Raw genomic sequence first — 25,621 nt, forward strand, 5'->3', positions numbered from 1 at the left:
GAGTTTATCTGGGCATCTGCTAAAATAATCCCTTTTCGTTCATGGAATCTTTCTATGGCACCGATATCAGTAACTTGTAGGTCTGTTCGCATTGATTCCACAACAATTGCATACACTGGCCTTGTACATTTCTGTAGACGAACTATGAGTTTTAACACTTTGTATTCTTGGTGACCTGTGTTGGTCAAATCTCCAGAAATATTTAAGGTGACTGTACAGCCTCAAGGTGTAGATCATCTGCTAGTTTCTTTGGGATAAAAGTTCTCTGGGAACCTTGATCAAATATCCCTCGGGTATGGATCTGAGTTCCTTTATTATACGTTATTAGTTTTGCAGTAGGCAAAACAGCTGATGCAGCCGATTTTTTCATCAATGTGTTTACATTATTCTATACCCAACATAACTGTGCTGTTGCTGAGGTTGTTTCCTCTGGTTTTGGGGTTTGCATTTTGATTAGCACTGCTTCTAATATCACCACAAAAACAGTATGGTGCCGTACCTTACCACGATTTTGACAAATTCTGAGGTCAGTATTTTCTTAAAGTTTAAATAACTTTCTGTAACATATTTAACAGACCATTTCTGTTAAACTTACTAGGACATGTCTTTATGTAGTCACAAACAACTTTAAGTATTATATAAAACTAAACATGCACAACTTTTCGTAATATTTCATGAATTTATGAATTAATATAATTATTCTTATTGTAAAATTAATAAAATAAATAACTTTCATGTAGTATTCGTTTCACTAAGACATTTACAGTCAAAACTTGTTAATAACATTTAATATGTCACACATCTCTATCATGTCACTCACAAAAATAACTCATCTCCCTGTAACATATATATAATTTCTTATTCATGTAAATTTCATAAGTGGTAGTTTTCTCTGTGATATATATTATTATTATTATTATTAAGACGCACGTTTACCAAAGACATATCTTATAATGTAACTTGTTTATACAATAACTTTTCATAACTTAACTTTATATTATATCAATAACAAAACTTTCTACCAACATAATACAGAGGTACCAAGACAAATATGTATCAGCCTTTACTATGGCTCACATCTCTGTTACTTATACTCTCGTATAAAAGATTGCTCTTTAAGTAACTAGTTCAACTTTTCTTAACAAACTTACATTCATGTTTAATAATACATTCTCTTACCCACTTTATTTTTGAAAATATTCTCTGAACAATAATGAATTATCATACCTAACCTCACTTACCTAACCTAACTTATTTAACCTCACCTACCTAACCCAACTTACCTGAGTTCATCTACCTAACCCAACTTACTTCACCTCACCTTCCTGACTTAACTTACTTAATCTAACATAACCCGTCGTACTTAACCTCACCTACCTAACTTACATAGCTTACCTAACATAACTTGCATACCATAACTTCCCTTACTTATCATACCTGACATAACTTACCTAACTTTCGTAACTTACCAAACCTAACTTAGTTAACAAAACTTCCCTTACCTAACCTAACCTACCCAAGCCAACTTGCCTAACCTCTCCTACCTGATGTAACTTAACAGAAATTCCATAACCCTAATCTACCTGATATAACTTACCTAACCTAACTTACATAACTTACCTAACAGAACATAACTTCCCTTACCTAACCTAACCTGCATAACTTGAGCATAAACTTATACACACACATACAAACACAGACTTGAACATGTACACATACTCTCAGTTCATTAACTTACACACTTTCTCAAATTTTCACAAGTTCTCATGTATATACAAATTCAAACTTACATAAATTACATAAACTTAATCAAACATGCAAATACTTACGTATATTCATGTACTAACACTGATCACATGCTCTATTAGACAAACTAGCACAACTCTCACAAACAATTAGATTCTTTAAGAAACTCTTACAAAAATATTAATTTCAGAACATTACACAAAATGCACATACAACTATTTAACCTATTTTGTCTTATCTAGCCCATTCTTATTACCATTTCCCTCTGCTAGTTCTGCTTTCCATCTCTAATATTCTTTGTAAAGTGTTGTTTGAGAATCATTCCCTAACAGAACCCAACAAACCCTAACATAACCTTAATCCCATATATATTTATACTTTGTACACTATCCATCCATCATTGTAAGAGAAGATTCAGCCGTATGCCACCAGGCTCGTCCCGGAACTGAGAGGAATGAGCTACGATTAAAGGCTAAAGGAGCTGAACCTCACATCCGTGGAAAACAGAAGAGCAAGGGGAGACATGATAACCACCTACAAAATTCTCAGGGGAATTGACAGGGTGGACAAAGACAAACTCTTTACCACGAGTGGGCCACAAACAAGGGGACACAGGTGGAAACTTAGTACCCAGATGAGCCACAGAGACGTTAGAAAGAATTTTTTCAGTGTCAGAGTAGTTAATAAATGGAATGTACTAGGAAGTGATGTGGTGGAGGCTGACTCCATACACAGTTTCAAATGTAGATATGATAGAGCCCAGTAGGCTCAGGAATCTATACACTAGTTGATTGACAGTTGAGAGGCGAGACCAAAGAGCCAAAGCTCAACCCCCGCAAGCACAATTAGGTGAGCATTGTATGCACATCTAAACCTACCTAACCTTTGCTTATTTCATATTTCCTCATACTTTTCAAATAATTTAGAGAAAATTTTATTTACGGCATCTAGTCTTTACATACATTTTTAATACATTTAACAGGCTATGTTTTCACATAGCCTATTATCAATTTTAAGTTTATGTTTTTCATAAATTAATGCATTAAAGTTACACATCTTTTCATTTGTATATTTTTTCTGACGGAAATTCATGTTTATCTAAGCATTTTCAAGGATTTTGTACTATACAAGTGCTTGTTCATTTTCAAGGGATATCTATTAAAGATAGGGTCTTTAAGCATATTCAGAGGATATTTAAATATGGTATGTTGAAGACTTTTCAGGGGATATTTGCCTAAAATGGGTGTTTAAGCACTTCTTACATTTTTACTTAGAGTTTATCAATAATAAATCTAATTTAATAATCTCTAATAAATCTCTAATAAATTAAATGATCTCTCACATTTTATTAAGTACTAGATGTAAAGATTTTGTTTAGTACACATTTGATCTTTAAGAAATATGTTTTACTAATATTTAGTATATAGGATTTACATTTAATTGTCCTCTAATTATTTATCTTTATGTATATTTATATTTGTTGGATATACTTTCCTTTAGCCTAATGTGAAAAAATCGCTGTTTGCCTATACACTTCTTAGCACCACTTTGAGTGTCAGATGTGAAGTGACCAATTTTTCCATCCAAGTGGAAAAAGCACTGAAAACAAACCACCCAAGCACTGCGCTGGGCACAAGATGTGAGATTTTACAGGTTATTGGGATGTGAGTTCGAATGTTCGCCTTTGACAAACAAATGAATACACTCCGGAGGCGTGAATAAGATGCCAAGGTCCAAGTATTTTAAGTAGAGATGAAGGCTAGGGCGGTCTTCTATTCCACAAGCAATATCAGAACTTCCACACTGGTCGTTCTCTCTGCAACTTGTGTGCAAGCAAATCTAGCAGGTAGCAGATGGGTTCTCACACCAAATTATATATTCAGTGTTTGAGGCTCTGGGCTGGATCCTGAGCCAACTCAAATTAATGACAATGTCAAGTATCAAGTAATGGAATATATAGGGGGCGGGCATACTGCAGAATGAGGAATAGCATCAAAGGCACGTAAAACAAAATAAATGAATTTATTCCACAACTTATTTACTAATACAGTGACCCACATTAGTTGTGTTTCTCAGGAGTGTCACCTCAACAAGTGTCAAAACATCTTCTCACAGCAGAAATCCGTTCCCACCACTCTTATCAGGTGTAATAGAAAGGTGTAAGGTAACGGTTTCGACCCACTTGATAGGTCATGAACAAAAGTGAGCTAATTGAACACTTCGTGAACACTCGGCAATTACTACACTCACCACTGGAAGTTTTAAAACACTTCACCAACTCAATAAATTTACGCTTATGTAAATAAATACAAAAGAAGACAATCACCAAGACAGTCATAACAACAACAAGTAATTACTTTACTTTAATAATGTAACCAAGACATAAAATCACAATGAATTTATTAACACTCAAACAATTTACGTTAAATCACTCTGAAACTCAGACAGTCATAAATCAATAAATTAATTTACCACTTTATGTTATCACACTGTCACTCCGACAGTCAGCAATCAAAGATAATAAATTATCAACCTTACGTTATATCGCTCTGTCCCTCAGACAGTCAACGATCAATCAATTATAATCAACTCTTCAATACTAATATTAATTATACAAAACAAATTGTTGTTTGTCACACAGACGAAACAATAACAAGGTGTCACTTGACACCACAAAGCACAGTGAAATAATCACACAATAATTATATAATATTAATATAATTACACCACTTTACTGACGTCACCAAGACACATAAAGGATTAAAAGATTAAATGATTTACAATAGCACGAAGTGTAATGTTAGTTAAGAAATGTTAAGAAAAAAGATTATTTTCCAGTTGCAATTCTTTTAACCATGTCGTAGTTCAGTCGATTAAAGCAGCGTCTGGGATCCTCTCGGACGTAGGTTCGAACCCTCGCCACGGCTCTTGTGGATTTGTTCATTTGATGCATCACGCTATTGTGATTTCAGTGAGTAATGAATTGCGAAGAGGTAGAACAGTCTATTGACATAGCTCAGATGCATGGGAGAATTGCATAAGTAAGTAAGTAAGTAATTATCAAAAGAAGGCACCAAACCGGGAAGGCTATGTAGCACCATCAAATACGCAAAATAATCAGAGGGCGCTAAATATCACCAAGGATGCCAATACGAGAACAAAAACGCATAAGGCGAACGATATCAAAAGTATCCGAGTCACCAAGAATTCTATCGAGGGACAGGTGACCGCGAGGGGCGGTCGGAAAGCAAGACACACGCTCGTCCTGGAAGTCAGGACATTCAAGAAGGACATGCACGACCGTAAGAGGGACAATGCAACTAGGACAATAAGGAGCAGGGCGGCGCTCCATCAAGTGACCATGGGTTAAGCGAGTATGGCCAACACGCAACCTCGCCAGAGCCGTTTCCCACCGCCGGTTACGGTGGAAGGAGGACGGCCACGAGGAAACACAACATTTAAGAGTACGTAGCTTGTTACCAGTAACAGACAACCAAGAAGCCTGCCAACGGGTAAGGACTGAGGAATGGATAACCGGGTAAAAGTCGGAATACGGAATGCCTTTACGAGAGATGGGACAAGAGCGAACAGCTTCCTTAGCTGCAGCATCCGCACGCTCATTTAAAGACACACCAATATGGCTGGGAACCCAAGAAAACTCAACCGACTTAAATTTACTGTGAACGAGAAACAGCCAATGCTGGATCTCGACAACTACTGGATGAACCGGATTAAAGGACCCGAGAGCCATGAGGGCACTACGAGAGTCAACAACAACCACAAAGGAAGACTGACAACGAGAAAGCAGGAGACGAAGAGCATAGAGAATAGCATAAAGTTCCGCTGTAAAGATGCTAGTCTCCGGAGGCAAGCGACACATATAAGTGCGATCAGGAAAAACAACAGAGTAGCCAACACCGTCCGCTGACTTAGACCCATCGGTGAAGACAGAAACGGAGCGGGAGTGAGAAGAAAAGTGCTCGAGGAAAAGGTGTTTTAGAACCGTAGGAGGGGTAAAAGCTTTAGAGATACGGGTCAAGGAAGTACAAAACCGCGGAAGAGGGACCCTCCACGGGGGCAAAGAAGGAACAACACGAGGAGAAACATCAGAAATACGAACGGAGAGAGAATCCTGTAGGCGAGATAACCAGACAGAAAGAGGGAGGTGGTGAAGAGGAACAGGAACCGCAGGAGGGGTAAAAGTTAAAGCACGACAGAGGCGAGAGGAAGGATGTTGTAAGGACCGCGCAAGATAGCGAAGACAGTAGCGATCACGGCGGTCCTGGAGAGACAGGAAGCCAGTGTCAACATACAAGCTAAGGATGGGAGTCGAACGAAAGGCACCAGAACTGAGGCGCAACCCAGTATGGTGCAAAGAATCAAGACGGCGAAGAGTAGAAGGAGAAGCAGACGAGTAAGCAGGGCAACCATAATCGAGCTTAGACAGGACGAGAGAGGAATGTAAAGCACGGAGAGTGCGCCTATCTGCCCCCCAAGAAGTATGGGACAAGACCCGAAGGAGGGTAAGGGCCTTAGAGCACTCAACACGGAGGTAAGAGATATGGGGAGACCAAGACAAACGAGTGTCAAGGAATAACCCCAAAAGCTTCGCGGAATCTTTGTATTCAAGGGGATGACCATAAAATGACAAAGAGGGACGAAGAACAACCCGTTTCCGCGTATAAGTCATGGCACAAGTCTTAGAAGTAGAGAACTTGAAGCCATGACCTGTGGCCCAAGACGACACGGCATCAATTGCAAGTTGAAGCCGGCGTTGAAGGAGAGGCGAATCATCACCCTGACAACAAAGGGTAAGATCATCGACATAGAGAGCGGAGAAGACACCTGAAGGAAGAGAGGAAAGAAGACCATTGAGGGCAACCAGAAAAAGAGTAGTGCTCAGAACACTACCCTGGGGCACACCTTCGTATTGCTGAAAAGAGGGAGAGAGAGCGGTACCAAGGCGCACCCGAAAGGAACGACGAGAGAGGAAGCTGCGGAGAAAGAGAGGGAGATGCCCACGAAGGCCAAAAGAATGAAGTTGAGATAGGATATGATAACGCCAAGTGGTGTCGTAAGCCTTTTCTAGGTCAAAAAGGACGGCAACAACGGAGGTCTTCGCAGCAAAAGCAGTACGAATATAGACCTCCAAGTTCACCAGGACATCTGTCGTGCTGCGGCACTTGCGGAAACCAAATTGAGAAGGGGAGAGGAGGTGATGGTGTTCCAGGAACCACATCAGACGAACGTTAACCATACGTTCAAAGAGTTTGCAGACACAACTTGTGAGAGCAATAGGGCGAAAGTCCTTAGGGGAAGTACCCAGAGACCCCGGTTTGCAAACAGGGAGGACAACGGCATCGAGCCAGTCCTCAGGGACTGACGACGACTCCCAGATCCGATTATACAGACTCAGTAAATACTGAGACGTGCTCGGAGGGAGATGGCGAAGCATCTCATAATGAATACCATCGGAGCCCGCCGCCGTAGAACCGCAGAGGGCAAGGGCAGAACGAAGTTCAGAGAGAGAGAAGGGATCATTATAGGGAAGCTGAAGATGAGTGCAGAAATCTAAAGGACGAGACTCAAGGACAGGTTTACGAAGAAGGAAAGATTGGGGAAGATGAAGACCAGAGCTAACAGAAGAAAAGTGGGAACCTAGTTCGGAAGCGACCTGCAACAGGTCCGCCACAAGAGTATCACGGAGGTGAAGGACCGAGGAAACATCGGGAACGAACTTACCCGCTATCTTGCGGATACGCTTCCAGATCTGGGCCATAGGGGTCTCGGACGTAATTGTTGAGACATAAGATGCCCAACATTCACGTTTAGCCGTACGGATGGCCCTACGGGCCACCGCACTCGCTTTCCGAAAGAAAAGAAAAGAATCGGTCGTCTGCCTACGGCGGCGCCTCTTCCAGGCTGCACGCTTACAGCGGACAGCCCGAGCACAGTCCGCATTCCACCAGGGAACGCACTTCCGTGGACCCCGAGAGGAAGAGCGAGGAATAGAGCGGAGGGCAGCGTTGAAGACAGTGTCATGAAAAAGGAGGAGAGCGCGAGAGAGAGGCAGAAGGGAGAGGTCAGAGAGAGCAGCACTGAGGGTAAATAGGGTCCAGTCTGCCTTAGCAAACTGCCACCTATGGAAAGAGAGGGAAGGGCAAAAAGAGAAAAAGGAAACAAGGATGGGGAAATGATCACTTCCATGGAGGTCATCAAGAACCTGCCACGTGAAATCTAAGTAAAGAGAAGAAGAGCAGAGAGAAAGATCAAGACAAGAAAGGGTGCGAGTCCGAGAGTCCAAATGAGTGGGCTCACCAGAATTCAGAAGAGACAGGGAAGAAGAGAGGAGAAACGGCTCAAGGAGGCGACCCCGGGTATTCGTCAGAACGTCACCCCAAAGAGAATGACGACAATTGAAGTCACCCAGCAGGAGCACAGGCTCAGGCAAGGAGTCTAGGAGGTGTTTCAAATCAGGAAGAGAGAGTGGGACACTCGGGGGGAGATAAATGGAACAAACTGTGCACCATTTCCCCACAAAGATACGAGCAGCAGAACAATGGAGAGGCGAAGGAAAAAGTAAAGGAACAAAGGGAACATCAGCCCGAATCAAGAGAGCAGAAGAATTAGAAGCCCCAGCAATGGCTGGGGGGGGGGGGAGAGAAAGGAATAGCCACGAAAACGACCAGGACGAGCACCAAGCATTGGCTCCTGGAGACAGACACAAAGGGGCGAAAACCGCGAAATCAGAAGTTGGAGTTCGAGGAAATTGGCGTAATAACCTCGAACGTTCCATTGAAGAATGGACAACGACGAGAAGAGAAAGGACAAAAACAGAGAACAAGGAAGAAACAAAGGCGAAAGAGCAACATAGCACGTTAAAGAATATCAGGGTCGGGATCAGGGTCAGCAAAGTCAGGGTTAGGGGGCATGGGTAAACTGAGCAAAGACGGAAGGAAGGAAACGGGAGAACAGATCAGAGGTGGGCGGGCAGGGTCCGGAGGAGGAGGAGGAAGAGGAGGAGACAACGGAGAGGAGCAGTCAAGGACAGCAGCAGGAAGAGGGGGAGTAGAAAGATGGGAGCGCACCCCAGCAAGAGCAGCAACCGAAAGGGAAGCAGGGGCCAAAGAAACCTCCATAGCAGGAACAGGGGGCGCAAGCACTGAAACGGGAGGGGAAGGAGCAACAGAGCCAGAAGGAGGAGCTGAGGAAGAAAGCGAAGCCTTCTTACCCGCCGGGGAAGAGGAAGGAGAGGAGCCAGGCTTACGCTTCTGACTTAAAGAGACCGGTGTCCCAGCAACTACGTACCGGGCAACGGATTCCAGTGTCTCAACAGGAGAAGCCGAACGAGAGCACACACGACGGCCGTTAGGAGAGCGATGGACATCCGCCCGCACCGACAGGCGGTGGGGAGAGCCGATAGATGGAGGAAGAGGATGGGAAGGAGGATCGGAGGGAGACGAGGAAGAAGACACAGAAGACACGACAGACCGGGTAGAAGGAAGGGGAACCCCAGACAGAGGACCAGGAGGAGGATCCTTCGGGAGAGAACCCAAAGGAACAGAGGAGGGGGCAGTGGGCGCATCAGGGTCCAAGGCCCGGAAACGGTTGTGAGTCTGAGGAAGGCGGGAAGGACGAGGAGAGGAAGAGAGCAACACGCGAGCATAAGAGATATTAGCATAAGGCGGGAGCCGGCGAACCTGGCGCCTCGCCTCAGGAAAAAATAAACGCTCCCGGTGCTTCAGGTTGAGGACGGCTGCCTCAAGCTTGTAATGGACACACGCACGGGAAAAGGTAGGATGGGCCTCACCGCAGTTGAGGCAACGAGCCTGGGGGGAAGTGCACTCCGACTTAGAGTGACCTTCGCCACCACACAAGGGACAGAGAGAGACAGTCCCGGAGCAGCGGAGGGCACCATGCCCAAACCTCCAGCACTTGTTGCAGAGCCGAGGAGAAGGAATGGACTCCTGGACAGAGCACCTGGCACCAGCAAGAATGACAGAGGGTGGAAGGGTCCTACCATCAAAGGTAATCTTCACAACCCGGAGGGGTTGACGGCGACTACCACGAGGGGGACGAGTAAACGTGTCCACCTGGAGAATAGAATGGCGCTGGGCAGCGAGGATATGTTGAATATCGTCGTGGCAGTCGCACAGGTCCCGAACACCGGTCCCAACATTGGGCGGGTGCAAAATAGTGCCAACACTGGCATTCAACTGAGCGTTCTTCGAGACCCGAACGGGGGTCTCGCCATGGCAGGATAAGGCAGCCAAGCGGGAAGCAGCATCCTGAGAAGGAGCAGCAACGACACGTGTACCGAGACGAGTGGGGTTGAAAGTAATGGAGGCATCCACGGAATCAATGAGATGTCGATGGAGGGAGAAATCGTCAGGAGGCGCAGAATCAAGAGGGAGGAGATCAAAATATTTGGCCCACGAAGCGGGACCAAACAAGGCCTGATAGGTAGCAGAACTGGAAGGAATCGAGCGAGGGCGGCCGTGACGAGGACGGTGGTGAGAACCCCCAGAGAGAGAGGGGTTAAAAGGCGCAGTAGTTACAACTAGAGAAGGAGCCGCGCCAGGGGACGAGGTAGTCACCACTGGGGGCTTGGGGTTCGACCCAACCACAGAGGAGGGAGGGGAGCCAGGGGAAGGAGTCAGAGAGGCCAAAGGAGGAGCAAGGTCGGGGCCCAATGCAGCGGAGGCTACAGAGCCCGGTCTTCCAATACGGACCGACTCGGGGGCTTGGTCGCCCACCCCACGAGCCTGAGAAGGTAAGCCAGAAGCAGCCGAAACAGGGGTTATCATCTTGACGAAAAGAAGAATTCATTCACGAATGTGCCCCCACACCCACCATGGAGCCACAATTAGAGGCAGGACACCCAACAAGAAGCTATCGCCGATCTTGTCGGGGCCTCCTAGGGGTGCGTCGTGAGTATACGCCCCACAAACGCCACCTTAAGAAACCGACAGTCCGTCGAGATCGGGTTCAGTGACGAAAGGGGGATTGACAATAAAAGGTTCCCCTCGCTCTCAACGTCGGGTACTACAGTTCTACGGGTGCAAGAGTATGCCTCCTCAAGCACTCGGGCGTCAAAATAGAAGAAGTCCAAGGAAAGAACCAGAACGAGCAAAAGGTCGGCAGGAAACGGCAAGCAGATTTGAGAAGAGGGGGGAGAAAAACGAAACAGAAGGAAAAGGAAAAGATGCCCAGCAGAATTGGAGAGGACGGCAGCAGGAGCACAAGGCGAGAAAAGGACAGAGGACTGTCCCAAGGAGCATCATACTCCGGCAGCCGCCCACGAAGCCCCCACACGGCGACAACGAGCTGAGCGGGGAGGGGGAGAATTGCATAAAACCGTGGTTTGTGTCTCGGACAGACAGCAGGAACCGTTGGTAAATCAGGATGATTTCCCGGTTGCAATTCTTTTAACCATGTCATAGCTCAGTCGATTAAGGCAGTGTTTGGGATCCTCTCGGACGCAGATCCAAACCCTCGCCATGGCCCTTGTGGATTTGTTCATTTGATGCAACACTTTATTGTGATTTCTGTGTGTAATGAAGTAAGGGTGAAGAGGTAGAACAGCCTATTGACATATCTCGGGTGCATGGAGGAGTTGCGTAAAACCGTGGTTTGTGTCTCGGAGAGATTGCAGGAACCGTTGGTAAATCAGGATGATTTCCTGGTTGCAATTCTTTTAACCATGTCATAGCTCAGTCGATTAAGGCAGCGTTTGGGATCCTCTCGGACGTAGGTTCGAACCCTCGCCACGGCCATTTGTGGATTTGTTCATATGATGCATCACGCTATTGTGATTTCTGTGTGTAATTCCTCACTCCCCTGTACCCTTGTCCTCCCAACCATTCCCCACTCCTCCGTCCCCTCTTCCTCCCCACCATATCCCCCTTCCCTCATTCCTTTGTCCTACCCACCATCCCCCACTTCACCGTCCCCTCGTCCTCCCCTACTTCACCGTCCTCTCGTCCTCCTAACTATTCCAACTACCATCCCCTCGTCCTACCCACCATCTCCCATTCCCTGTCCCCTCTTCTTCCCTACCATTCCCCCCTCCTCCATCCCTTCATCTTCCCCACCATCCTTCAGTCCCCTGTCCCCTTGTCCTCTCCAACATTCTCCACTCCCCTATCCCCTCGTCCCCACCATCCCCAACTTCCCCGTCCCCTTGTCTCCCCACAATTTCCCACTCCTTGTTTGATGCATTCCCAAATGATCTGATGTTCCCATCACTGAAATATAAGAAAAACAGTTATAAAACGAAGTGAAAAACACTGAAAAAATAAAAAAATAAACTATACTCACGAAATGAACGGTATGGTAAACAACACAGCTCAATTCCAACGCAATATCACACAAAATAATTAAATCAAAATGAAAATAAATTGTATGAATAAATCCACAAGGGCCGTGACGAGGATTCGAACCTGCGTCCAAGAGCATCCCCGACGCTGCTTTAATCGACTGAGCTACGACATGGAAAGGAGTTGAAACCGAAGTTCTACTGAACTTACTGGATGCTGCAGTCTCTCCGAGACACAAACCAGGGTTTTTCATATCTCCCCTATACACTCAAGCTATGTCAATAGGCCGTTCTCTCTCTTCACCCTTACTTCATTACACACAGAAATCACAATAATGTGATGCATCAAGGGCCGTGAATTCTCATCACGGCCCTTGTGGATTTGTTCATTTGATGCATCACATTATTGTGATTTCTGTGTGTAAAATAAATCGTAATCTATTAAAATTCAATTTATTAATGCAATCGGAAACATTGATATGGAATCGTAACAAATTTAGTATAGTGTGTGTGCTGTTATTACGTGCAATTGATGGCACTGTTAAAAAAAAAAACATGTTTTTACCTGTCACAGGTGGAGCATCTATGTAGTAGGTTTATAAAAACATACGTATTTGCATGGAATGCTGAGTCAAAATTCCAAAGCAATTGGTGAAGAACTTTCGGACATTACAGCATGTATTGCTCTTACGTCCATCAGATGGCACTGTTTTTTTTTTTTTAATTTCCTGTCACAGGTGAGGCATGTATATAGTAGGTATACAAAAATACGCGCCTATTCGAATGCAACGTTGTGTCAAAATTTCAAACCAATCGGTAAAGAGGTTTTAAAGATTTCCCACACATGAAAAACACGGTTTTTAAAAAAAATCATGTTTTATTCCTGTCACAGACATGACATCTATATAGTATGTATATAAAAACCCACTCGGATGCGAATGGAATGATGTGTGAAAAATTCAAAGCAATCGGTGAAGAACTTTCGGAGAATAGCGATCATGAACAAACGAACATTTCCATTTTTATTTGTATAGACTTTCTGTATCCGACGTTGCTGTTGTTCAGTAACGCATGTGCATTGTTGAGCCACAGCAACCTTTCCCTGTCCCCACGTCCTCCTCACCATTCCCCCCTCCCCCTGTCCCCACGTCCTCCCAACATTCCTCACTCCCCCCAAACATTTGTCCTCCCAAGCATCCCCCACTCGCCTGTCCCCTCGTCCTCCCAACCATTCCCCTCCTCCCCCGTACCTTTGTAATCCCCCACTCAACCGTCCCCACATCCTTCTAATTATTCCCTACTCCACCATCCCCTCGTCGTCCCCACTCTCTCCCAGTCCCCCGTCCCCTAGTCCTCCCTACTATTCCCCCTCCCCCATCCTCTAGTCCTCCCCACCATCCACCACTTCCCTGTCCCCCTTGTCCTCCCTACAATTCTCCATTCCCCTCGTGCTCACCATCCCCAACTCCCCTGTTTCCTTGTCCTCCTCACCATTACCCCCTCCCCTGTCTCCTCATCCTCCCCAACATCCCCAACTTCCGTCCCCCCCGTCCTCCCCACCATTCCCCACTCCATCATCCAATGCACTCCCAAATGGCCTGATGTTCTCATCAGAAAATTGGGAACATCAAATGATCTGATGTTCCCCATCACTGAAATATAAGAAAACGATTAAAAAATGAAATGTAAATATAATAAACTATACTCGCGAAATGAACGGTATGGTAAACAACACAGCTCAATTCCAATTCAATGTCATTCAAAGTAAATAAATAAAAGTGAAAATAAATAGAAATCTATTAAAATTCTATTTATCAATGAAATCGGAAACATTGATAAGTAATCGTAACATCTTTAGAATAACGTATGTTGCTCTTATGTGCAACAGATGGCACTGTTGTTGAAAAAAAATAAATGTTTTTACCTGTCACAGGTGTGGCATCTATACTTATACTTTCGGAATGAATGTATGGTAAACAACACAGCTCAATTCCTATGCAATGTCAAACAAAATAATTTAATCAAAATGAAAATAAATCAAAATCTATGAAAATTCAATTTATCATTGCAATCAGAAGCATTGAAATGGAATAATAACATATTTAGTATAGTGTGTGTTGTTCTTATGTGCAACAGATGGTGCTGTTTCTTAAAAAAAGGATGTTTTTACCTGTCACAGGTGTGGCATCTATATAGTAGGTATATAAAAACATGTGCGTATTTAAATGGAATGTTGTCAAAATTTCAGAGCAATAGGTGAAGCACTTTCAGAGATTACAGCGTGTGTTACTCTTACATCTAACAGATGGTGCTGTTAAAAAAAATGTTTTTTTCTAGTCACAGGTTAGGCATGTATATAGTTGGTACATAAACACACGCGCCTATTTGAATGCAATGTTGTGTCAGAATTTCATAGCAATCGGTAAAGAGGTTTCAAAAAATTTCCTCACATGAAAAACAGTTTTTCAAAATTTGTGTGAAAATTTCAAAGCAATCGGTGAAGAACTTTTGGAGATTAGCGATTTTGAACAAATGAACATTTACATTTTTATTTATATAGACTAGCTGTACCCGGCCACGCATTGCTGTGGCTCAGCAATGCGTGTGCATTGCTGAGCAACAGCAACCCTTCCCCTGTCTCCCAATCCTCTCCATGCTTCCCCCCTCTTTAGTTCCCTCGTCCTCGCAACTATTCCTCACTCCCCCGTCCCCTCGCCCTCCCAACCATTCTCCAATCCCATGTCCCCTCGTCCTCCCCAACATTTCCTCCTTCCCCCATCCCTCTGTCCTCATCATCCACCACTCCACCGTCCCCTCGTCCTCACCATACACCACTCCACCGTCCCCTCGTCCTCACTATCCACCACTCCACCGTCCCCTCGTCCTCACCATCCACCACTCCACCGTCCCCTCGTCCTCACCATCCACCACTCCACCGTCCCCTTGTCCTAACCATTCCCCACTCCACCATCCCCTCGTCCTATCCACCATCTCCCAGTCCCCCGTTGTGACGGAATGGAAATTCCCTCAGCTAGTTTTTTAAGTTTTCTAGATTAGGCTAGAGTCGCTCTAGGACTCTAGGCAAGAAGTTTTTAAACTACATACACTTGTGTGGTGTTGGATGAAAGCTTATGCTAAGGACCATCATTTAAGACTAGCCATGAGTCTGTGACTGCTCTGTAGAGAGAGTTGCAGAATTTAGTCTATTTTCTGTGAAACAGGATTTGAGAGAGTGAGTGTGGTACGAGAGGGTACTTGAACTCGCTAGCCAACGATTTTAGAGGTGGGGGGGACAGAGGGGTGAAAGTCGCCTCCCCCACCCTGTGAGGTATGACGTCACACTCCTAGGCCTCCCCTGCCTTGTGACGTCACGGGACACCTCAAGGCCTCCCCCGCCTTGATGACTCGTCTGTGATGCGTCTAGGCATCTCAGCTTCGTGGTGAGTTTTAGGCACGAACGGCTGTAATTGGAAGCAGCACAAGAGGCTGTGCCGGCTTTGTTCTGATTGGTTAAGACAAGGTGGGGGGAGACGGGCATTTTTGAGTTTCCCTAGCCCACCAAAAGTCAGTTTAGGAGCAGCGAGCAGAGGACGAGGTGTCCCCGGGTGGGGGTGGCGTGCCTGCCACCTCCACCACCATTAATCGCTGTTTCATCCTTATTACTCGTCGCACACGGTAATCCTGCCATCGTGGATCGTGTCAGGATCCAATTTGCTTGATCTTGGGCCTAAAATTAAAGAAAGAACTGTGTAAGACTACCAGACAGTGCTCACCCATGAGGCACCTGACAAGCCTCGTGATGTATCAGATGTCGTTGCTCACATCTGGTGTTATATGTTATCCTGTCTATGTTAACGGACAATTGGTGGAATAGGGCAGGGCCTCCCAGTGTAATTAAGGTGAGTTTACAGGCCCCTGTTGAACTTTGAAATTCTACCTTGCCATGTCCGCCATGTTGTGTCGCGCGCAATTATCATACCCGATGTACGAGCGAGCCATGCTCGTGGTGTGATGTGAGTGTGAGTGAATTTGCCACCCACGTTTGTGTACGCCTGGGGTCCCAGCAAGAGGTCTCGGCTACCCGGCGCCGCACTGCTCCGTGGCCAGACACCTGGGGCCACGTGATTGCCACACCCTGGCCACCTGCCTGTGGGCCACACCAGCCACCCCACGCGTCACCTCATCCTGGGTGGGGCGCTGCGACCGCCCCGCGCTACTCCGTGGCCACCCCTTAGGGCCACGCGGTGGCCACATGTCTTGGCCACCCCCTTGGATCACGCTTGGCCACATGCCCTGGTCACACCCTAGGGCCACACCTAGTCGACGCACGTGGGAGCGAGCTAGGTGTTCTTCAGCAAGTGTGATTGTGACCGGGGAAGTGAATGAAAGAGAGTGGTAAATGTGAGAACACATTAATTGTAATGTTGCAGTGTCTCATGACTGTTGTAAATTCCGGTAACAGCTGTGTTGTCCCAGAGCGCCTGCCAGGTGAGGGAAGCAGCTGAGAGACAGCTGTCTGTACTGACGTCCAGGTGACTGTCTGTGATGTACCTGAAGGTGTATGTTATTCACAGAACCATACATGTAGATGTATATAGATATTTTGTGTTTAGACTGACTCGAGAATGTAACCCGGTCAGTGTAGAGATTTACCATATAAGTGATCGTTGATCTGTCGATTCAATATACATCGTTCAGAGTCAAGATTAATGCCATGTTGCCGAATGTTAATTATATCATTTACAGAGGTAGGCAGGCCAGTGTAGTAGGGTTGTCAGTGGACACCCTGAGGTCTGTATAATTATGTATAATTATCTAGTGATATAATTTTTATATATGTGTAATTTTATGTTGTTATGATGCATGATTGGTAAGTTATTTAACTTATGATCATTGATTAGTGAATACCATTTCCATGTGTTTCATTTGCATGTGTATTATTACGGTTGTGTGTGGTGAGTCAGTAAATGTGATTGCTGACTGATTGCCTAATGATGTCATTAGCATGTGGGGTATGCTGACGGCATCATTATGTTGGTGTGTTTGGGCAGTGTTGTTGTTTGGTATACGTTATATTACTGCCCTAGGAGCGGTGTTGATGATTTAAGGAGGTCTCTTTTATTATACAGGGGAATTCACAGTACTTAATGACAGAGCAAGCAATTGATTGGTTAATCTGCCTAATTATGAGAATTAGTGCCAGCTGTCGGCATAGCGACGGTGTCTTATATTAACGTAAATTGTTTTGCTGAAGGAGTGATCGCACACAGTAGTCCCTTGCAACTGTTGCAAGATTAGAGGGGGCAGTAATGTGGTATACTTTTGTTGTTGCTAAACTGTGTGTCATTACTGTGAGGGTACAGTAATTACCGTGATGCAGAAGCTACAACCATATGTGGACTGTACATTTATTAGTTAAGCCGCTGTAAGTGTGACCTATGTAACCTGGGGTTACTTTGTGCTTCTTTAAGTTGTGTTAATGACTTAAGGATTCAGTGAGAGTTAATTAAGGGGAATTAACTTTATAAGGGGTTGCACATTACTTGATGAGTGAGAGAGCTGTTAAGGGGAACAGTGTTGAGCTTCTTGAGATACGTTTCAGGTGCAGTTAATTGTCTGTTTGACAACTAATTGACCACTCTAGCTAATTATGTAATTAGCATTCTCATCATGAATTCACATAGTGGGGAGGAACTGTCAGAGTCTGACAGTATTTGTGTTAACGTAATTTGCTTGAGACTAATTTCCTTTCTGGGGTATAGCAATTAGCGGCTCATAATAATTAGTGGAGTAATTAACGTCAAAGGTCTTGATGACTCGGTAAAGGGAGGTCATGGAGCTAGCATAACTCGTTATATTACTCATATCCTGTCTTGTGACAGTGGATTAAGATGCACTCATGTTAATTAGTGGAGTAATTAACACCTCGTCCGTGAATTCACAGTGTTTGATGAGACGTGCTTAGGCAGTGCGGAGTGCGACGTATTTATGTATGATTAATTATCGGTCCTGGTGACAGTTAATTAATTGCTCTGGGTTTATTTGAGTAATTAACTATAAAAAAAGTAAAGTATGACATAGACTGTTGAGAAGCTACCAAGATAGTGGTAGGCTTAGTTAACGTAACTCGATTGGGATTTAATTAGTTGTCCGTTGACATTAATTAGGAATTACTCAGTGAATACTTGAAGGAGTCAAGTGTGATGTAATTTAAGAGACTTTGAGTTATTGTTAACAAGTTGACTTGTGTTAAGTGAGACAAGTGTTGATGATTTACATAGAAAACCATCATGTTGTTGTATAAGAGAGGCAAGTGTTTGTGATTAACGTAAAGCACTTTGTTGCTGACTGCTGTGATCAGTCAATTAACGTTATTAATCACATAATCAATTTTGTAATTGATTAAGGCAATTTATTTTGTTTATCGTCTGGTGACGAGAGTAAAGTAACTTGGAGATTACTGGAGAAGTGTCTCAGAATCCCACCTTGCCTGGCTTTGTTTACTGTTTACAGTTGCAACTTCTTGCAGGGAGTTGCAAAGAGTGTTCACATTTGGTTGTGATAGGGGGAGTCCTTTTTGGAATACCCGCCTAGTTACGTGGGTCTCTCGGCTGTAGGGTTGAGGACCTGTAAGATTGTGATTATAGTATCTGTTCACCGTGACGCCGCGACAATATTGATTGCAAGCTTATGTCATCAGTGGGCATCATTGTTCAGTTAGTTCATTTAGTCAGCCCAAAGTGTCAGCATGATGGAGACTGCTGTCACTTCTCGAGGGGCTGTTGAATAGCTGTGTTGCAAGTGCCACTGGATAGACAATAACGTAACAAGTCACTCACTGTTATGTAAACTAGGCTTGTGAATTATTTGTTTGCAATACTGCGTCGTCAGTGGGCACACCTGTGTTCAGGTTAGTTCAGTATGCAGCCGCGCAGCAATGGACCGGAGTCGTTGCTATTTAGCTGTTGTTATAGTGCCACTTGATGGACATTAACGTAACGTAAACTCGATGTTGTAGTAGTCTCTAGTTAATAAATTATTTTGTTATAGAAAACGGTCTTTGTTCTCAACCCTTCAACCATTCATTTCCACCCATGTTCTGCTTTATACGATTGTTGCAATGTGATCTTTTTTTTAATGACGGCTGTTCTTGGGAAATTCGAATTCCAATTCAAAGCACCACATCAAATACAAATATTTGATTGTGAGAACCCGTCGGTTACCATTTATTAGTTTTAACGTCCTGTTTAACTAGGAGGAACTAGCGGCCTAAGTGGACAGGTTTTCACCCTTGTGGTGGAAGCCTGGCGGCTTGTTCCCGCATTTCCTTTTTCTATTGATCTCATGCTTAGAGTAGAAATATCTGCAGTGTGCAGTTATTTGTGCTTGAGGTCTACCTCCTAAGGGAGGTAGGCATAAAAAAAATCTCACACCCATCCCCTCGTCCTCCCCACCACCTCCAACTTCCCCATCCCCTCGTCCTCCCCACCACCTCCAACTTCCCCATCCCCTCGTCCTCCTCACCATTACCCCCTCCCCTGTCCCCTCATCCTCCCCAACATTCCCCACTCCTGTCCCCTTGTCCTCCCTACCATTCCCCACTCCCTCGTCCGATGCATTCCCAAATGATCTGATGTTTCCATAAAAAAAATTGGGAACATCAAATGATCTGATGTTCCCATTACTGAAGTAAAAGAAAAACAATTAAAAATCGAAATGAAAAACAATAAAAAAAATAAAAAAATAAACTATACTCACAAAAAGAACAGTATAGAAAACAACAAAGCTCAATTCCAACACAATGTCACACAAAATAATAAAAAGTAAAATAAATCGAAATCTATGAAAATTAAATTTATCAATAAAATCGGAAACATTGAATTGGAATTCATAACATGTTTAGTATAGCGGGTGTGTTGCTATTACGTGCAACAGATAGCACTTTTTTCGAAAAAAGACGTTTTTACCTGTCGCAGGTGTGGCATGTATATAGTAGGTATATAAAAACACGCGCCTACTCGAATGCAATGTCCTGTCAAAATTTCAAAGCAATCGGTGAAGAACTTTCGGAGATTAGCAATTTTGAACAAACAAACATTTTCATTTTTATTTATATAGATTAAATGAGTGGAGGTGAGAACTATAATGCAGTTCATCTCACCAAAACGTGCTTCGAAGTAACCAAATGATAAACTATATTCACTCCGACACCCAATCAAGCAACAGTAGAGGAAGTGACAGGTTTCCGTCTATCCTGAACCTTTATCAAGAAGAAACCAATAAACTAGAACTGTTTATACACGCCAGAATAAATGAATAAATTGACATACAATTACGATAAATATATGTATGTATATATATATATATATATATATATATATATATATATATATATATATATATATATATATATATATATATATATATATATATATATATATATATATGTAAGGAGAGAGAGTAATATATATGTAAGGAGAGAGAGTAATAAGGGAGAAACACCCACCCAGGGCTCTGCGTGAGGACGACATTGTACAAGTGGGGGCTACCGGAGCAGAACCTCTCTGGGTGGCTGAATCTGTGGTCCATAAAGCAGCCATGTCCTTCCCTACAGGATCAGCAGGTGGGTTCACAGGACTAAAACCCAACCACCTCAAGCAAATGCTCAACCCTGCACTGGGTGACATTGCAAAGAACCTCTTGGTGGAACTAACCAGATTCACCAACACATGTCTAGCTGGCAACATACCAGCGTCCATAAGACCTATCTTTTTTGGAGCATCTCTCTGTGCTCTAAAGAAAAAGGATGGAGGGATCAGGCCAATAGCTGTGGGCAATTCTCTCCGGCGTCTCGTCGCAAAGGCAGCTGCAAGAACAGTTAGTGATGCAGCGGCCAACATGCTGAAGCCAAAACAGCTCGGGTTTGGCATTCCACAAGGGTGTGAGGCGGCAGCCCATGCAGCTCGAGCCTTCATCGCCAACATCACAGACGAAAAGGCCCTTATCAAGCTAGATTTCAAAAATGCCTTCAATTTGGTGCGGAGGGATGCTGTACTCCGTGCGGTTCATAGTCATTTCCCTTCCCTCTACCCTTTTGTACATTCATGCTACAGTATGGATCTTAAGCTACTTTTTGGCGAACATGAAATTGACTCGCGAGAAGGCGTCCAACAGGGTGACCCCCTTGCTCCTCTCCTTTTCTGCTTAGTCATCAAACAAGTCACAGAGGTCCTGTCCAGCGAGCTTAACATCTGGTTCTTGGATGATGGTACCCTAGCTGGTTCCCAAGACTCCCTCCTGGAGGACATCAGAAAAATCCAGGAGCAAGGTGCAATTTTAGGCCTCACCCTGAACCCTTCTAAATGTGAAATAATATGTTCCAACCAGGGCATCGTAGAGAGAATAGAGGGTCTTCTGCCAAATATCCATAAAACTAAACCTGAAGACAGCACACTCCTAGGAGCTCCCCTGGGGTTGAAAGCCATCGATGAGGTCCTTGATAAGAAAATCGCCGACCTTAAGAGGATGGATGGGAGGATTGGGGATATTGATGCTCATGATGCACTCTACCTCATCACCAGATGTCTGTTCCTCCCCAGGTTAACCTACTTTCTGAGGTGTTCACCATCTTACAGTAGCCAAAAACTAAGTGAGTATGACCGGTTACTGAAATCAATGCTAGAAAAAGCCCTTAGCCTCTCTCTCGATGACCTACAGTGGAAACAAGCCTCTCTTCCCGTAAGACTTGGGGGCCTCGGAGTTCGAACAGCAACGCAAATCGCTGTTCCAGCCTTCATGTCCTCCTTATCAGCATTCGACGACCTTGTGAAGGAAATTCTACCTGCCCACTTACATCAGCTGGCAGGTGTACATGATCCCAATTTTACACGCTGTGCCACAGAGTGGGCCTCTCGTGCAGGCCAATCACCTCAACCACCATCCCCAAAAGCCCACAAGCAATCCAGCTGGGATGGCCCCATTGTAGACCAAGTTGCTGCAGAGTGCTTGGGTGCTGCAACAACACAACACGACATTGCTCGCCTCACAGCAGTAGCAGCACCACATGCAGGGGATTTCCTGTTAGCATCCCCAATGTCGGCAACTGGCACGCGTCTCACACCACACGCCCTCCGAATTGCTGTGGCCCTCCGCCTTGCTGCCCCAATCCACACCAGATATAGGTGTATTTGCGGCGAGGTGGTGGCTGACAGGTATGGCTCTCTTTCAGCTGGGCATCCAGCTGTGGTGAGGCTCCTCTTGATGATGTCGTTAACTTCACTGTGCCTCGAGTGCCATCCCCCTGTGCTTTGGCAGAGTAGGCCATGGTGGCCGTACCTGTCAGCCACCACCTCGCCGTGGTATATATATATATATATATATATATATATATATATATATATATATATATATATATATATATATATATATACATATATATATATATATATATTAAATTTATATATATATATATATATATATATATATATATATATATATACATACATATATATATATATATATATATATATATATATATATATATATATATTAAATTTATATATATATATATATATATATATATTAAATTTATATATATATATATATATATATATATATATATATATACATACATATATATATATATATATATATATATATATATATATATATATATATATATATATATATATATAAATTTAATATATATGTATATATATATATATATATACATACATATATATATATATATATATGTATATATATATATATATATATATATATATAAATTTAATATATATATATATATATATATATATATATATATATATATGTATGTATATATATATATATATATATATATATATATATATATATATATATATATATATATATATATATATATATATATATATATATATATATATATATAATGAAGGTGAAAACATGGGGGGATACATAAGGGATAAACATAGGGGCTGCAGAAGGCTTATTGGCCCATACGAGGCATCTCCTATCTAAACACAAAGATTAATCCAGTGTAATTGGCCTGTTATGTTGGACATTGTCTTCTGTGTTGGCATCGATATGTTCTTGTCTTGTCCTTACTCTCATGGTGGGTAGAGTAAATAGTTCCGTGATTTGAGTGTTCATGATAGGTCGCTCTATTCTTATGTGAATTGCCTCAAGAATTTGTAATCTTCTTGAATCTTGGGTTTTGTCTATTATGCAAGTATTCTTGTTCAACATCAATACTTGCATAATAGACAAAACCCAAGATTCAAGAAGATTACAAATTCTTGAGGCAATTCACATAAGAATAGAGCGACCTACCATGAACACTCAAATCACGGAACTATTTACTCTACCCACCATGAGAGTAAGGACAAGACAAGAACATATCGATGCCAACACAGAAGACAATGTCCAACATAACAGGCCAATTACACTGGATTAATCTTTGTGTTTAGATAGGAGATGCCTCGTATGGGCCAATAAGCCTTCTGCAGCCCCTATGTTTATCCCTTATGTATCCCCCCATATATATATATATATATATATATATATATATATATATATATATATATATATATATATATATATATATATATATATATTAAATATACATATATATATATATATATATATATATATATATATATATTTATATATATATATATATATATATGTCGTACCTAGTAGCCAGAACTCACTTCTCAGCCTACTATGCAAGGCCCGATTTGCCTAATAAGCCAAGTTTTCATGAATTAATGTTTTTTCGTCTACCTAACCTACCTAACCTAACCTAACCTAGCTTTTTTTGGCTACCTAACCTAACCTTACCTAGATATATAGGTTAGGTTAGGTTAGGTAGGGTTGGTTAGGTTCGGTCATATATCTACGTTAATTTTAACTCCAATAAAAAAAAATTGACCTCATACATAGTGAAAAGGGTAGCTTTATCATTTCATAAGAAAAAAATTATAGTAAATATATTAATTCAGGAAAACTTGGCTTATTAGGCAAATCGGGCCTTGAATAGTAGGCTGAGAAGTGAGTTCTGGCTACTAGGTACGACATATATATATATATATATATATATATATATATATATATATATATATATATATATATATATATATATATATATATATATATATATATATATATATATATTTATAAATACATACACAAAAAACATATATAATAAAAATAATCACCTCAATGATGGTGGCGAAGATAAAGCCGTAGGAAAGCCAAACGAAGAGGTCAAGAGCAGTTGAGTAGGAGACCTTTGGCAGGTCCGTGCGAGCCTCCAGGCCCAGAAAGGTCATGGTCAGCACCGTGGTGATCCCTGCAATCAAAAGACACACACACTAGTATATTGCAGATATATATAAATATATATATACATATATATATATATATATATATATATATATATATATATATATATATATATATATATATATATATATATATATTGTGACGGTAACGCGTTGGTGTTCGGCTGTTTAAGGCTAGGGGTATGGCCTCGTCACATAGTTATAAAAAAAAATAGAAAAAACTGGAACTTCGTCTGTGGTAAGGTAAGGAGAAGACACACAAAACACAAGTAAACTTTAACAATGAAATTTTAATTACGTTAAATAAATCAAAACATGAAAAAATGGACAAACAAATTTGTATAATAAAATCAATCAATCAAAATAATAAGAATAATTAAATGACACAATGAAAAGTTACGTTAAGATAAAATAACAAGAAGTGCAACACAAAATAAAGGGAAGGTGCGGGAATATTGGCTTTAAGCTACCACCTCTCTCAGTACACGCTAACGTCTAGCCGGGAGGAGTGGTAACCACGAAAGCACTGAACATTCTGAGGTCTGAGGTCGTGGCGACCCCAGACATCAAGTAGTATGGGGGGTGGAGTGCAGGTGCAGCCAGACCGGCGACCAATCAGCGGAGCCGGTAGCGATCAACAGGTAGTTTGGCGGTTTGAGTCTGAACAGGTGTCTCTGGCTGCAACGTTTTGCGCTCTGGCAAACCTTGCTGGTGTTGTTGTCGTTGTTGGACATTTCTTCCATAGTAGTATTATATAATTTCAACGACGTAATTGTGGAGGGAAGAGCAGGCTCAATCTCTTGAAGGAGATTATCGTCACAATATATATATATATATATATATATATATATATATATATATATATATATATATATATATATGTCGTACCTAGTAGCCAGAACTCACTTCTCAGCCTACTATGCAAGGCCCGATTTGCCTAATAAGCCAAGTTTTCCTGAATTAATAGATTTTCTCTGATTTTTTTCTTATGAAATGATAAAGCTACCCATTTCACTATGTATGAGGTCAAATTTTTTTTATTGGAGTTAAAATTAACGTAGATATATGACTGAACCTAACCAACCCTACCTAACCTAACCTAACCTATCTTTATAGGTTAGGTTAGGTTAGGTAGCCAAAAAAGTTAGGTTAGGTTAGGTTAGGTAGGTTAGGTAGTCGAAAAACAAATAATTCATGAAAATTTGGCTTATTA

General features: G+C 42.5%; 1 protein-coding gene across 1 annotated transcript in view; it reads right to left on the reverse strand.

The window, feature by feature from the left end:
• The window catches only part of LOC123772747 (gamma-aminobutyric acid receptor alpha-like), a 204,458-nt gene that overhangs the window by 13,278 nt on the left and 165,559 nt on the right, over nt 1-25,621 (reverse strand). The window contains exon 7 of the mRNA XM_069303704.1: nt 24,283-24,416. Coding sequence (XP_069159805.1) covers nt 24,283-24,416 — 134 coding nt within the window. The remainder of the gene's footprint in view (nt 1-24,282; nt 24,417-25,621) is intronic.

Source organism: Procambarus clarkii, chromosome 50, assembly GCF_040958095.1.
Source record: "Procambarus clarkii isolate CNS0578487 chromosome 50, FALCON_Pclarkii_2.0, whole genome shotgun sequence".
Classification (NCBI taxonomy): Eukaryota; Metazoa; Arthropoda; class Malacostraca; order Decapoda; family Cambaridae; genus Procambarus; species Procambarus clarkii.